At 39.6% G+C, this 13,865-nt stretch overlaps 1 protein-coding gene across 1 annotated transcript in view; it reads left to right on the forward strand.

Annotated features, from left to right (window-relative positions):
• The window catches only part of LOC134949882 (cytochrome P450 2A6-like), a 197,654-nt gene that overhangs the window by 158,526 nt on the left and 25,263 nt on the right, over positions 1-13,865 (forward strand). The window contains exon 8 of the mRNA XM_063938580.1: positions 7,218-7,405. Within this exon, the coding sequence (XP_063794650.1) occupies positions 7,218-7,405 (188 nt within the window). The remainder of the gene's footprint in view (positions 1-7,217; positions 7,406-13,865) is intronic.

Consider the following 13,865-nt stretch of genomic DNA (forward strand, 5'->3'; position numbering starts at 1 on the left):
TATCAGGGTTTTTCCTGTCAGAATGCTCAGTGGGAACTCCTCAGCATGGTCTCTTCACCCCTTCCCCCCAACTCTTGTTTTTTTGTGAGTGGATCAATCCAGAGCCCCTGGGCTTCCCGCTCTGTGGAGGCTATTGTGCTGATCCCCTGGGTCCTTGTGCCTGTCTGGTTGCTGCCACTGACATCACTGTTAACCCCGGCAGCTCCAGTTCCTTGTTACAGGTGGGAAACAGTTTAACGCAAGGAGAGTAGGGGCCCTAGAATGGTGGAATGAGGGGTCAAGTGGGCAGAGGTGTAACTAGGGTCTTCAGCACCAAGGACAAGATGGCGAATGGTGCCACCCCACCAGGGCCGCCATCAGGAGGCACGGCACAGCTGTCTCGGGCCTAGCCTCTTTGACAGAGGGAGGATACTAGAGGAGCCCTTTTTCAATACGTTTTGAAAAAGGGAGGAACGTTTTCAATACAGCTGCAGGAGGACGGAGGAGAGCAGCAGAACAGCGGGGATGGAGGCGTGCAGGCAGCGGCATCAGCATCCCAGGCCCTCCCGACAGCGCCACATGTATATATGCATGCATGTGTGTGTATATAATACACACACACACATGTTAACTGGTGCAATTCTAAAGCTGACTCCTCCATAGTGGGGGGGGGGGGGGGTCCCTGCCTATTCTGTCAGTCCCGGGCCCCGCAATTTCTGATGGCAGCCCTGACCCCACCCACGTTATCCAGTCTATATATCTGCACTAAAAAGGGCTACAGTCAATTGGATTGTAGTAGTGAGTCTTGGATAGGTCTCTGTACATATAAAGGACATACTGTACATTGATTAAAGGTTAACTGCAGGCTAGAGGGAGCTCGTTAATCCTTTCAGAATGAGTGGGAACAAGATTGAAAATCTCACCCAGGGCACATCTTGTCAGATGTATGCTTATCTGGAACAACCACTCCAGGGTGAGTACATCTGCACAAGATGTGAGCAAATGGTCTCTTTGGAAGCCCAGATAACTGATCTAAAGCAAACAATTGCAACACTGAGGGATATTGTCAATCTTGAGCAAAGTTTGCAACTAAATTAATTATGACAAAGGGCCAGTAGTTAATTTAAATTCTGGCTGCTATTATAGTGGGTATACTCACCCCACCTGAAACTGATTGTATATAAAGACATTTTCCACTAAGTGGAGACAAAGCGCGCCAGTATTTAAACTGCTTTAATATTGTTTTATCTGAAACAACACATGTGTATATATATAAAAAACATTAATACAACACACATAAAATTCTGTTATGTTATAACCGGCCGGTATAATTAATCCCAAATAAGACCTTTTAATAAAACGGAATTTTATCCGAGCCTTGCTTGTTTAAAATGTGCTGCTAACATCAAACCACTTCCCAAATCCAAACCACAAAAGATAAAGAGAATGCGCTTATTAAATCTGGTGTGGATATTTATTTCTTAATATTACACACTTAAATTACAAATGCCGGCCAGCATTACAAAAAACAATTATATAAAACAAACACAATTTAAAAGTACAATAAGAACATGAGATGAACCGCCCCTTTTTTTTATAAAGAAAGCTTATGCTAGCTATATGATATCATTTTATGCATACGATGCTGAAATCTCTATACCTTTAAATAGCTTGTCAATTAAAACATGCAAATGTCCTTTGGTAATCCAAAAGTCCAAATATTGGTTAGTAATGAAAACAATATATTTATTGTCCTTTTTCATATACTTTGGTTAGTATCCAGATAAATCAAGCATTTTAGTTGCGATCATGCATGCGCATGCAGCTGCGTGGTTAGTAATGAAGCAATTTGTGCACAGTATGATGTTTAATACATGCATTGATTAGCATGCATACCCTGTGGAGTTGCAGACAGCTTTAAAGATCTCCCTCCCGGCTGGATGGCTCACTCATATATCATATAGCTAGTAAAAGCTTTCTTTATAAAACGGGGCGGTTCATCATATGTTCTTATTGTACTTTTAAATTGTGTGTGTTTTATATAATTGTTTTTTGTAAACGCATTTGTAATTTATGTGTGTAATATTAAGAAATAAATATCCACACCAGATTTAATAAGCGCATTCTCTTTATCTATTGTGGTTTGGTTTTGATATAGGAGGGGTTAATACCAATTACCATTGTGAGACTGCTGCATTTAATTTGGATCAGCCACAGCACCAGGAAAATTGGGTTAGTAGACACTTCCCAAATCACTTGACAATTACTGTGTCCGTGAATACAAGAATGCACATAGATTTTTGGTCTCCGGACCACACAGTGACAATTATAACACCTGTTTTTTTCAGAATCTAATAGACATTAGACATTAGAGTATAAGACATCAGATTCTGAGGAAGCTGCCAAATCTTTGGTCTAGAGGGAGACGGCACTTAGTGGAAAATTTCTTTGTATACAAAAAGTTTACAACTCACTGTAGAGGCGTTGGGGAGCAGGATGGGTCTAAAGATGAGGAGGAAGAACAGGTAGGTAGCTGGATTACAGTTAGAAGGGGTAGAGGTGGGAGAAAGAGGCAGGTCAGCGCTGAGCTGCCAAATCCCAACAGATTTGCCCGATTGAGTGAAGATACTGTGAATGGCAGTACAGATTTGGCAGAGCTGGCAGAGACTGTTTCTTCTAGCAACCAGAGGAATGGTCAACCTGGCACAAAGGGAAAAGTTGTTAGCAAGGTACCTAGTCAGATTGTGATGGTACGGGATTCAATTATTAGAAAGGCAGATAGGGTAATTTGCTACCAGAACCACGATTGTCGTACAGTGTGTTGTCTTCCAGGTGCTCGGGTACGACACATTGCAGTCCAGGTAGACAGATTGTTGGGATGGCTGGGAAAGACCCAGTGACGCCAAAATACATGTTGGCACCAATGACAGTTAATGGTAGATGGGATGTCCTTAAAAATGATTATAGGGATCCAGGCCGCAAACTCAGGCCAAGAACATCTAAATTAATAATCTCCGAAATATTACCTGTACCACGTGCTAGCCCAGGGAGGCAGCTGGAGGTTAGGTAAATGTGTGGCTAGGAGATTGACGTAGGAAGAAGGGATTTGTTTTCCTGGGGCATAGGGCAGACTTCTCGGTGATGGATTGCACCTGAATGAGGAGAGGGCAGCAGTGCTTGGGGAAGGATGGTTAGAAGGTGGAGGATATTTTAAACTAGGTGTCTAGGGGAAGGGATTAGAAAGAGTTAATGAGATGACCAGAGAGAACAGAAAGGAGGGGTACATTACGTTAAATGGGGGTGGAGAGTGGGGGCGGAGAAAATCAGTCAGCAATGGTAAATCAAGGAAAATAAAACTAAGTAAATTATGCCAACAGTAAAACTTACAGACCAGGGAACTACTAAACTAAAGTGTATGCTTGTAAATGCAAGAAGCCTATCAGGCAAAATGGGGGAATTAGAAACGATTGCACTAAAGAATCAATATGATATCATAGGTATTACAGAGACATGGTGGGACGATTTTCCTGACTGGACAGCAAACTTAGAGGTATACACTCTCTTCAGGCGAGACAGGACTAACAAAAAGGGAGGCGATATGTCTTCATGTGAACACATTTTTTAAACCATATTTAAAAGAGGTTATTTACAAAGAAACAGGAGATAACGTAGAGTCATTATGGGTTTAGATTTCAAATGGGTGTAGAGGTACAAAAAAGTTACTAATAGGGACATGCTACAGACCGCCGGATATTAATGTGACTGAGGAATTACAACTCTTGCTGCAAATCGAAAAAGCTGCATGACTGGGGGAGGTCCTAATCATTGTGGATTTTATTTATCCGGATATTGGAACAATGAATCATGTGATACAGCGAGGGAAAACATGCTAAAACATGCTTAAATATGCCAAAAGATTACTTGTTTCAAGTAATCGAGGAACCTACTAGATTTAAGGCTATTCCGGACCTTGCACTAACTAATAATTTGGAGATTATATCAAATACTAAAGTAGGGGAAACCTTGGGAAATAGCGATCATAATATGGTCACATTCAATATTAGTTATCAAAAACAAAACTATAAGGGTTCAACTAAGACTCTTAATTTTAGAAAAGCAAATTTCAACATGCTGAAATGAGCACTAAAAGACATTGATTGGAAAACTTTGTTTCATGGTAAGAACTCTGCTGAAATGTGGGATGCTTTTAAAATTTTGCTTGATAAGTATACTCATAAATTCATTCCCATGGGCAGTGAGCACATGAGTATTAAATTTAAACCGATGTGGCGTAATAAGAAGGTTAAGGAAGTAATAGATAAAAAGAGGCATACTTTATATGTGTTTAAATCTGATGGGAAGGCGGAGTCATTCCAGTACTTCAAGGAATGTAACAAAATATTCAAAAAAGAAATCAGAGTAGCTAAAATAAACATGAAAGACCAATCGCTAAGGAGAGTTAAACAAACCCTAAAAAGTTTTTTAAGTATATAAATGAGAAAAGGTTAAAAAAAAGAGAATATATGGCCATTAAAGGTGAGTTGGGAGTCTTGATTAATGATGACAAAGATAATTCCGAAATATTGAACATATTTTTTTCTTCAGTGTTTACTAGAGAGGACCGGATGGAGGGGCAGTGCACAGCAAATGCAATGTTAATGTCCCTTTACTAAGTAATTGTTTAAGTGAGAAAATAGTCCGGGAGAGACTAAGCACAGTTAAGATAAATAAATCTCCTGGTGCAGATGGACTTTATCCAAGGGTTCTTATGGAGCTTAACTCAGAACTAGCAAAGAAATTGTATGATTCAATTACAACAGGAATAGTACCAAAGGACTGGCGTATAGCAGAGGTAGTGCCAATATTTAAAAAGCAGATTAAAACTCATCCTGGTTACTATAGACCAGTAAGTTTGGCGTCTATAGTGGGGAAAATATTGGAAGGTATAATAAGGGATAGCATACAGGAGTACTTGGAAACCTCCAAGGTTATTATTGTAAACCAGCATGGTTTTGTAGGGAATAGTTAATGCCAAACTAACCTAATTAGCTTCTATGAGAAGCGATAATCTTGACTAAGGGAAAGCAGTGGATGTGGTCTATTTAGATATGCTAAAGCCTTCGACACGATGCCACACATGAGGCTGCATTATTTCAATACTCTAGTCACTGACTCCACAATGCATAATTAATTTATACTATTCATAATCACACACCATCAAACCATTCTTAATCACACACACACACGCCCCAACTCACATTCTGTTCTGCTCCAGCGGCAGCCATCTTTGAAGCATGGAATTTGTAGTTTATTTTTTACTGCTCAGACTCTGAGCCGTAAAAATTAAACTACAAATCCGATACAACCTCTCTTCCTTCTGTGTCCGACCAGGTGGGAAGGGCTGTGTGACCGTGCAATAATTGGCGGACATGGAGAGATCGTGGTGGGGTACGCTGCTCTGAGCGGCAGTACCCCTTCTGCTGTACCTACCACAGCGCCCAGGGCACACTCCTTGCTCGACCCACCCTAGTTATGCCACTGCTAGTAGATTACCACACCTGCGCAGCCCCACAACCATTAGAATTGTACATAAACTATCAAGTTTCCATAAAAATTTTAATTAGGTCCATAGAACATATACTCTACAATGAGGAAACTCCAACCATGGCAAATCAAACTCTGATGAGAGTATTTAAATGAAAGCTAACTCCTGGACTCACTTTCTCATTTTTTTAATTAGTACAGTACTTTCATTTTATTAATATTTATTTATCTATTAGCAGTTTCTTATAGAGCGCAGCAAATTCCGTTGAGCATTACAATTGGAAACAGTGATAACATAAAACAAAACAATTGCAAACAACAGTGAAAAAACAAGACTGGGTAGTAACAGACAGTCATAAGGGTAGGAAGGCCCTGCTTGTAAGCTTACAATCTGTGTATCCTTTTACAATACTTATCTATTATTTGCCTCTGAAAAATAATTTGTTTCTTTAATATCTATCCTATCTTCTGACCCAGATGCGTCTTTGATAATATTAATTTGATTGTCTGCCCACCTGCATTTCCTCCCCCTTGTTGTTCCCTTAACCACTTAACTGATGATTAATTTCACCAAAAACTGCTCCGAAATTGTCGTTTTTTTTGTTATGAGTGAATTAGGTGAAGAACATGAATTTAACACCTTCCCAAATTATTTTAGTTAAAAAAAAAGGAAACTTTTTTTTAAATAAATAAAAAAATTTCAAAACATCGAAACATCAATCAGGAACATCATGACCATCATAACATTGGGAACATCGCGACCATCGCGGCTGTCATTTTGAAAGCCGGGACAGCCTGCAGGTATACAGCCTGCAGGTCTGGGGGTGGCTTGGGAGGGTTCATTTACACTCCCCAGCGGCTGCCATTGTCTGCAGCTGCTGAAGGCGGGGGGTCCTGTCATGCTGACCAAACAGCAGTGATCAGCAGCACAGCAGGCACAGGGGGGAGAGTGAGGGAAGGCAGAGGGACCTTCCGGTCCCTCTGACAGCAGCAGCGGAGGGAAGTTTATCTTCCCTGCCACTGCTAACACTCTCTATCTGACTGGTTGCATCCTGTGCGACCAGGTCAGAAAGAGCACTTGCAGGCATGGTCGCATCTGATGCGACCGTGCCAGGCAAGTGGTTAAGTGATTTTGCTATCTACTTAAAGACAGGAGTCCGGTGCTGCACTGTAACATTAGATGCAGCACCCAGCTCCTGTCACAGTGTAGGAGCTGGCACTGCAGCCACAGAGGTCACCAGAGGTAGCCTGCACCTCCCGGAATCCCAAAATGATACATACGGGAGTCCGGGTTGAATGGCCACGTCCACTACCTGCCCATTTTTGCAGGTGGCTGTGACTTTGGCGCACAATGAACAAGTCCCCAGCACTGGGTGTCACCTCAGGTAGGGATGCCACTGTTCCCACTGTATATTAGTGCATATATTAGTGCCCACAAGCCTCTGTTTTTGCTCTGAACGTTTCTCACCACTTCTTTTGATGAACTAGATTTTTCATTCATCCTTCAGTACTACTGCTATACAGTACAGACCATACCCCTTTTTTAACCATTTGCCTAACTCCTCATTTAGCCTAATCCCTCTCTGTAACTCTGTCTCTAACTGAAATCATAAGGCCTCGTTTTAATGTTTTATTCAAAGGAGATCATATGTAGATCATAGATTATACATTTGCTGTCATTTTTATATATACAGATAAATTGCATGAGGAAATTGATCGGGTGATTGGCCAAATACGACAGCCTAGAGTGGAAGATAGGAACCAGATGCCATACATGAATGCTGTTTTACATGAGATTCAGAGGATTTCAAATGTCTTTCCAATGGGCATTTTTCGATGTACCAACAGGGACGTGAACTTCCGTGGGTTCTGTATTCCCAAGGTAAACTCCAGCAGCTATTTAAACTGTGTAACACATTCTTTGCTATTCATACATATGCGCTGCTTCTAAAAATCTGTTTGCCATTTATATACAGTGTTATACATTTATTTTTTATTGAAAAAATACTTTATTGTTTATAGAGAATTGCATATTGCATAAAAGCACACTTTACTGTAGTTACAGTACACCCAAAACATAACCTATGCGTACATTAGAACATAATACATGATGTACATGATGTGGGATGTACCAACCTGTTGCGGTACATCCAATCATACATCACACCGACACTAATCTTGCATGTTTACTAACATGCGATTAGTATTGCGAAGGACAGCTCTTGTGATGAGAGCTATCCTTCGCGATGCACTTCAGCTGCTGGACATCCGAGGGGTGGGGGGGTGGGGGGGTTGCTGGAAGGGTTCCGTGGTGGAACCCTCTCCACATCGCATTGCGGAAGAAGCCCCATAAGCTTCTACAGGATAACGGCAGCAAAAAAAACTGTTTACCCTACGCTGGCGTAGACATGGTGGACTGAGTTAAGTACATATGAATATGCAGTAAAACTCCCAAAAAAGGGGTTATTGATGCATATTCACTTTGGTAAATCCGGCCCCCCTGTACAATTCATCACACACTATATTAATTAAACATTACTAAGGATAACAATAGTGCAATAAAGTTCACTGTGTGTGATTGTAAGACAGAAAGGAAAGGCAAGGGGAGGAGGGAATTGGGCATGAAGATAGACTCCTAAACAATGAAAAGGGGAAACGTGAAAAAGTTTAACAGTCAGCTACGGGTCACCCTCAGCAGTGATATCACCCATGATATCAGCAGTCTTGAGCTGATATTATGGGTCGGATGTAATGACGCCCAAGTTTGGCGCCTCTGTGGGATGCCCGCTGAACTTGAACATTTTTTTAAAGGGGAAATCACTTACAAGGCACAACCATACCTTGTAAGTGATTGTCCCTTTAAAAAAGTGTCTGATTAAAGGTGGTGTGAGGTTGCCGTGCTATTTACTGGGTGCTGACCCTGACGATGATGAGGAGGGTGCCTGTCGCTGCTGATGAGTATTGGGGTATGTGTATTGATATTGAGGAGGAGGGCTATGTACATCCCTATTTTATCCCCTCCTCCTAGCCTCCTACATATTATATATATATATAGATAGATAGATAGATAGATAGATAGATAGATAGATAGATAGATAGATAGATACAGTACCAGGCAGCCCTTCTCAGAAGGTACTCAGTATTATCACGTTACTCTTAATAAATTAGCGCAGGAGGAGAGTTTTTGTTTTGTTTTATAAATAAATAAATAAATATATATATATATATATATATATATATATGATCTCCAGTGACGGCACTCACAAACTTATATCAAAATATCACAGATACATCACCCAAGGAGACAATGTAAGTTTATCTATGGACTCCGTAGGTGATGTACCCGTTATATTTTGATACTGTATGTCTGTGCGTGCCGCCGTTGGGGATCATTTATTGCACTAATTCAAATGGAGGACACTTTGCACGCTGATTCATTTACTATGAGTGCCGACAATTTCCACTTTGCTATATATATATATATATATATATATATATATATATCCAATGTATGGACCGGCACTCCGCTGAATAATGAACTTGCTGCTCCGGTGCCTCCAAAATCAAGTAGCTTGTAGACAATCAAGAAAAAACTGCGGCACTCGGAGACTTAAAGCAAAAAAATGGTGTATTAAATATAACACATGAACTCCAACGTTTCGGGGCCGGCACGCCCCTTCGTCAAGGATATACAGCAATGCTTGACGAAGGGGCGTGCCGGCCCCGAAACGTTGGAGTTCATGTGTTATATTTAATACACCGTTTTTTTGCTTTAAGTCTCCGAGTGCCGCAGTTTTTTCTTGATTGTATATATATATATATATATATATACATACATACACACTGTATATGTATGTGTGTGTGTATATATATATATATATATATATATATATACACACACACACACATAGCAGTGAGGCGGCATCCGGGTAAAAAATACTCAAAGGCAAGAGGTTCTGTTCAACGTTTCGAAGTTTACTATACTTCGTCATCAGGAAAATACAAACGTGAAACACAAGTTACCTTTATACCCACACACGTGATGCATTTCCGGTCAGCTAAGACAAAGCGTGCACGCTCATAAAGGATTTGCACACATTGAATCAGCTAGCTCAATTAAAAACAAATACCATCACCTGAGAATGGCAGCTAAAACATGACACATATTGTACAAAAGATACAAAATCTATAAGTAACAATAACTGATACAGTTACAAATATGAGTTACTAAAGACAGATACAAAAATAATAATAAATATGAGCGTGATCACACAACATATTCAAAGTAATAATAATATGCTAATGCACATGCAATAATATATCTGTACTGTACATCAGCTCTGTATAAATGATCTTATCAGTCAAATGTCACAAATAAAGTATCCAGAATCTAAATAGCAGATGCCACTTCATTACCAAAAGCAATGCAGTCCCAGAGTTTCATTGAGACCTTAAAGTTCCCAATCTGTGAATCCAGCCCAACTCACATTGTAGCAGCTACAAAGAACGGTTACCACCACGGGCTAATGGGGGAACATGATCTATGATCATATACCGTAGATTTGCCAGGCTATGCCCGGCTTGCAAAAAATGTTGTGCTACAGGTTGGTCAGAATGACCGGTTTCCAGGGCATTTTTAATAGACGATCTATGCTTCGCCATTCTCTAAGAGTTCTATCAGTCTTGCTGACATAATTCAGGGAACAGGGACACGAAATCAAATAGACAATGAATCTGGTGGTACAGGTCACTCTATGGCGAATGGCATATTTTTTGCCAGTATACGGGTGGTGAAAAGAAGTCCCGGCAATCAGGGATCTGTAGGTGGTACAATTGAGCCATTTATAACAACCACTCTTTTAGATAAAAAAAATATGATTGTGTTCGCTCTGTTGTAAATGTAGCCCCGTTGTGTAATTTTTCATCACCCAATCACGAACGTTCTTACCTCGTGTATAGCAGGACATGATTGTTGTGTCAGACAATCCTAAATCTGAATCCGAGGAAACAATAGGCCATAAACTCTTAGAAATACGGTTGGTATTACTACTAGCCCTATTGAAATGGTTAACCCAAGGAAGTCTCTTAGTTTTCACTTTTTTCTTAGCACCACTCAGCAGTTGTATTCTAGATCTGGCCAGTACAATTTGATGATATGCAATGGCAAGTAGAAAAAAATTAATTGAATAGACAGTTGAAATTATATGAGTATTTCTTTAAGTCTGATACTGTGGATAATGTTACTAGTGAAATTCCAATGCAATTACGTAAACTACAATGTAGATCTAAATTTCATCCAGTATCCAGCAATGCAGCAATAAAAACCTTTAGCCGAATGCTTGATAGTGAGGTGGGAGCATGTGTTTCACCCAGACTGTCCAATTTTAAGTCTCACTCTAATCTCTATATGGATGAATTTAATGCCCTCCGTGATCTTGCCTCTTACACTGATATCGTTGTGCGCCCCGCAGATAAAGGTGGGGCCATAGTGATACAAGATCTAGAGGCTTATAAAAATGAGATCATGAGACAACTGGGTGACACTTGTGTATATTGTTTACTAGATTCTGATCCCAGCTCTGTTTTTTGTAAACATTTCACTACAGTTGGCTGTTAATGATGGTTTTATATCTCCTGCCTTAATGTCAGCACTTATACCAAAATTTCCTAAGGTACCTTTACTATATTTTCTACCTAAAATTCGTAAGTCTTTTATTTGTCCACCTGGATGACCTATTATATCGGCTAGGGAGAGTCTCTTCCAGCTGTTATCTACATATCTCGATGCTATTATCCAGCCTTGCATCATAGGTCATCACAGATACCTGTTGGACACTACTACATTTCTTAAACAGTTGAACGCTATCTCTGCTATTCCTGGAACCTGTTGTTTGGCTAGTTTAGACATTAATAGTTTATACACTGTTATTCCAAATGAGCAGGGGCTGTTAGCAGTGAGAAAATTGATTGAGAATAATCCACAGTACACAGGACCAGATGTAGATCTTATTATAGATTTATTAGAGATTATATTGACATGTAATTTCTTTTTCTTTGACGGTAGATTTTATCTACAGCTATTGGGCTGTGCGATGGGGTCCTATGTGGTCCCATCGCAAGCAAATGCTTATATGTTTATGTTGGAGGAGGATCTTTTTTTTTTTTACAATATTTCCGTTTCTAATGAGATTTGTTTCTATTCATGATATATTGATGATTTTTTCGTCATCTGGACAGGATCAGTTGATAGTTTATCCAGTTTTTTGAATGAACATAATGCTATGAGCCATCCTGTTAAATTTACATTTACTATAGATGCATGTAGAGTACATTTCTTGGATGTACAGGTCACCCTATAATGAAGTATTATCTCTACTTCTTTGTTACTTCATGCCTATAGCTTTTACCCTAAAGGTTTGAAATACGGATTGCCTTACTCTCAGTTTCTTAGGGCTGTACGCATCTGCAGTGGTACTGCAAGTCTGATGCTGCTAAACAGATTGATGGTATGGTGACTAAAGGCCCATATAGACGGGCCGATGCGGGAGAGATGTGTGCTGAGCGAACCGCTCAGCACACATCTCTCCCGCCGCTCAGCACAGCGCGATCTGTGCTGAGCGTGCGGATGGAGACGGGGGGTCACTCATTTCACCCAGCGGGTGAAGTGAGCGACCCGCTAGATTGGCCTGCAAAACTAAAAACTTATATTTGTAGTCATAAAATTTATTTGCAATGTTATTAAAACAGTTTCTTTTATAGTAGAATAAAAGAGCATCAGTACAGTTTCACAATTTCACACTAGAATTTCTTAAATCAACATTCAATTTTAGTGTGTTTCCTTGTTATCGTGAATTCAGTGTATGACATAAAGGTGAAACAGATGAAGAACCCAATGCGATTCGTCCCAAAGGACTCCTTCAGGGGTACAAGATCAGATGCCCAAATTAAAACGTGAGAAAGGTAGCTTGAAAAAGTGCTTATACCACTGAAGATGTTAATTCAGATTGATCAGCATATGTCTGAGGGGTTAAATCTCAGAACAATGTCTTAATTGACATAGGGTTCTTTAACATCTAGACCAACAGTCCAAGACTGACCGTTAGGCTGTCAAGAAACAAACAGCACTGAACTTTCTAATAGATGGTGCACAACATTCAGTATATAATATAGTAGAGATGATGCACAAGAGGCACATGTGTTTCCCACAAAGTTCAGTGAATGACCATATACATATATTTATGTTATTTTGTATGCTATGACATGTTGATGTTCTGTACATTTAAAGATCCATCACTGATTGATAGGAAAGATGGACGATCATTATTGCTGTGCCTGATTATTTGTCACACTTATACGACGATTTAAAAACCAAATAAATGATACGTGATTAATAGCTGAGATATGCACTGCCTTAATAATGGATTTAACTTTTATATGCTAATTAATTCATTTTGTGTCAACTATTGTTATTTGTTAATACCATTTGTTCCTCATATGTTGAACGCGGACTCTCTGATATAAACTGTATGTGTTATAATAAGATATGATCTCTAATGTGGTGTCTATGTACATCTGTTGGATTATGATGAATTAGGCCAGATTGTCTGGGTTGTATCAACTTAATTGTATCTATATTTCATCTACTTTTCCTGTCATTGAGTTTCAACTGCTTTGCTTTCCACATATCGATACAGTTTAATACAGAGAGCCTGACTCACACATGTTTGTGCTGGGGAGTAAAACTAGCCTATTTTCATCTGGAAATATAATTAGGATTAAGTAATAGCACTTTGCACAAAGAGAACCCTGTATTATATGCCATATCATTGCGTTATAACTAATAAGTGAGACTAATATCCAAGGTGAACTTATGGCAAGGTAATAGGTTTGGTAATGGTAAAATACCTTCCACATATGTTATTCATATGTGTATTTCAGGTGATTAACAGTGTGATTTGCGTGGACAGGTGTCCAATTGTTTAGATTAGTTATAACCCCTTCCTTGCTATATCTCAGTTAATTTTGTAAGTTAAGAACATGGCAACTCAAAGTACTGAAGGGTTACAACAGAGGATAGTATTGGATCCAGGCTCAGTCTTCAGTTTTTCTGAATCAGACGCTGAAGCCATACTATTCAAAGAGGAGTTTAATGATAATACATCTATATCTTCTGCTAATGATCTCTTTAATGATTTACTACGTTTAAAGAAGAAGGAATTAGATTTCCTATACCGTGGAATCACACTTTCTAACTACTATAAAGACAAACGTATCCCCCGTGGGATCAGAGTGCAAAATACACCTACCATCGGGCGATACAATGTAGAATTCTGCAAAAAATG

The sequence above is a fragment of the Pseudophryne corroboree genome, chromosome 8 (assembly GCF_028390025.1).
Source record: "Pseudophryne corroboree isolate aPseCor3 chromosome 8, aPseCor3.hap2, whole genome shotgun sequence".
Lineage (NCBI taxonomy): Eukaryota > Metazoa > Chordata > Amphibia > Anura > Myobatrachidae > Pseudophryne > Pseudophryne corroboree.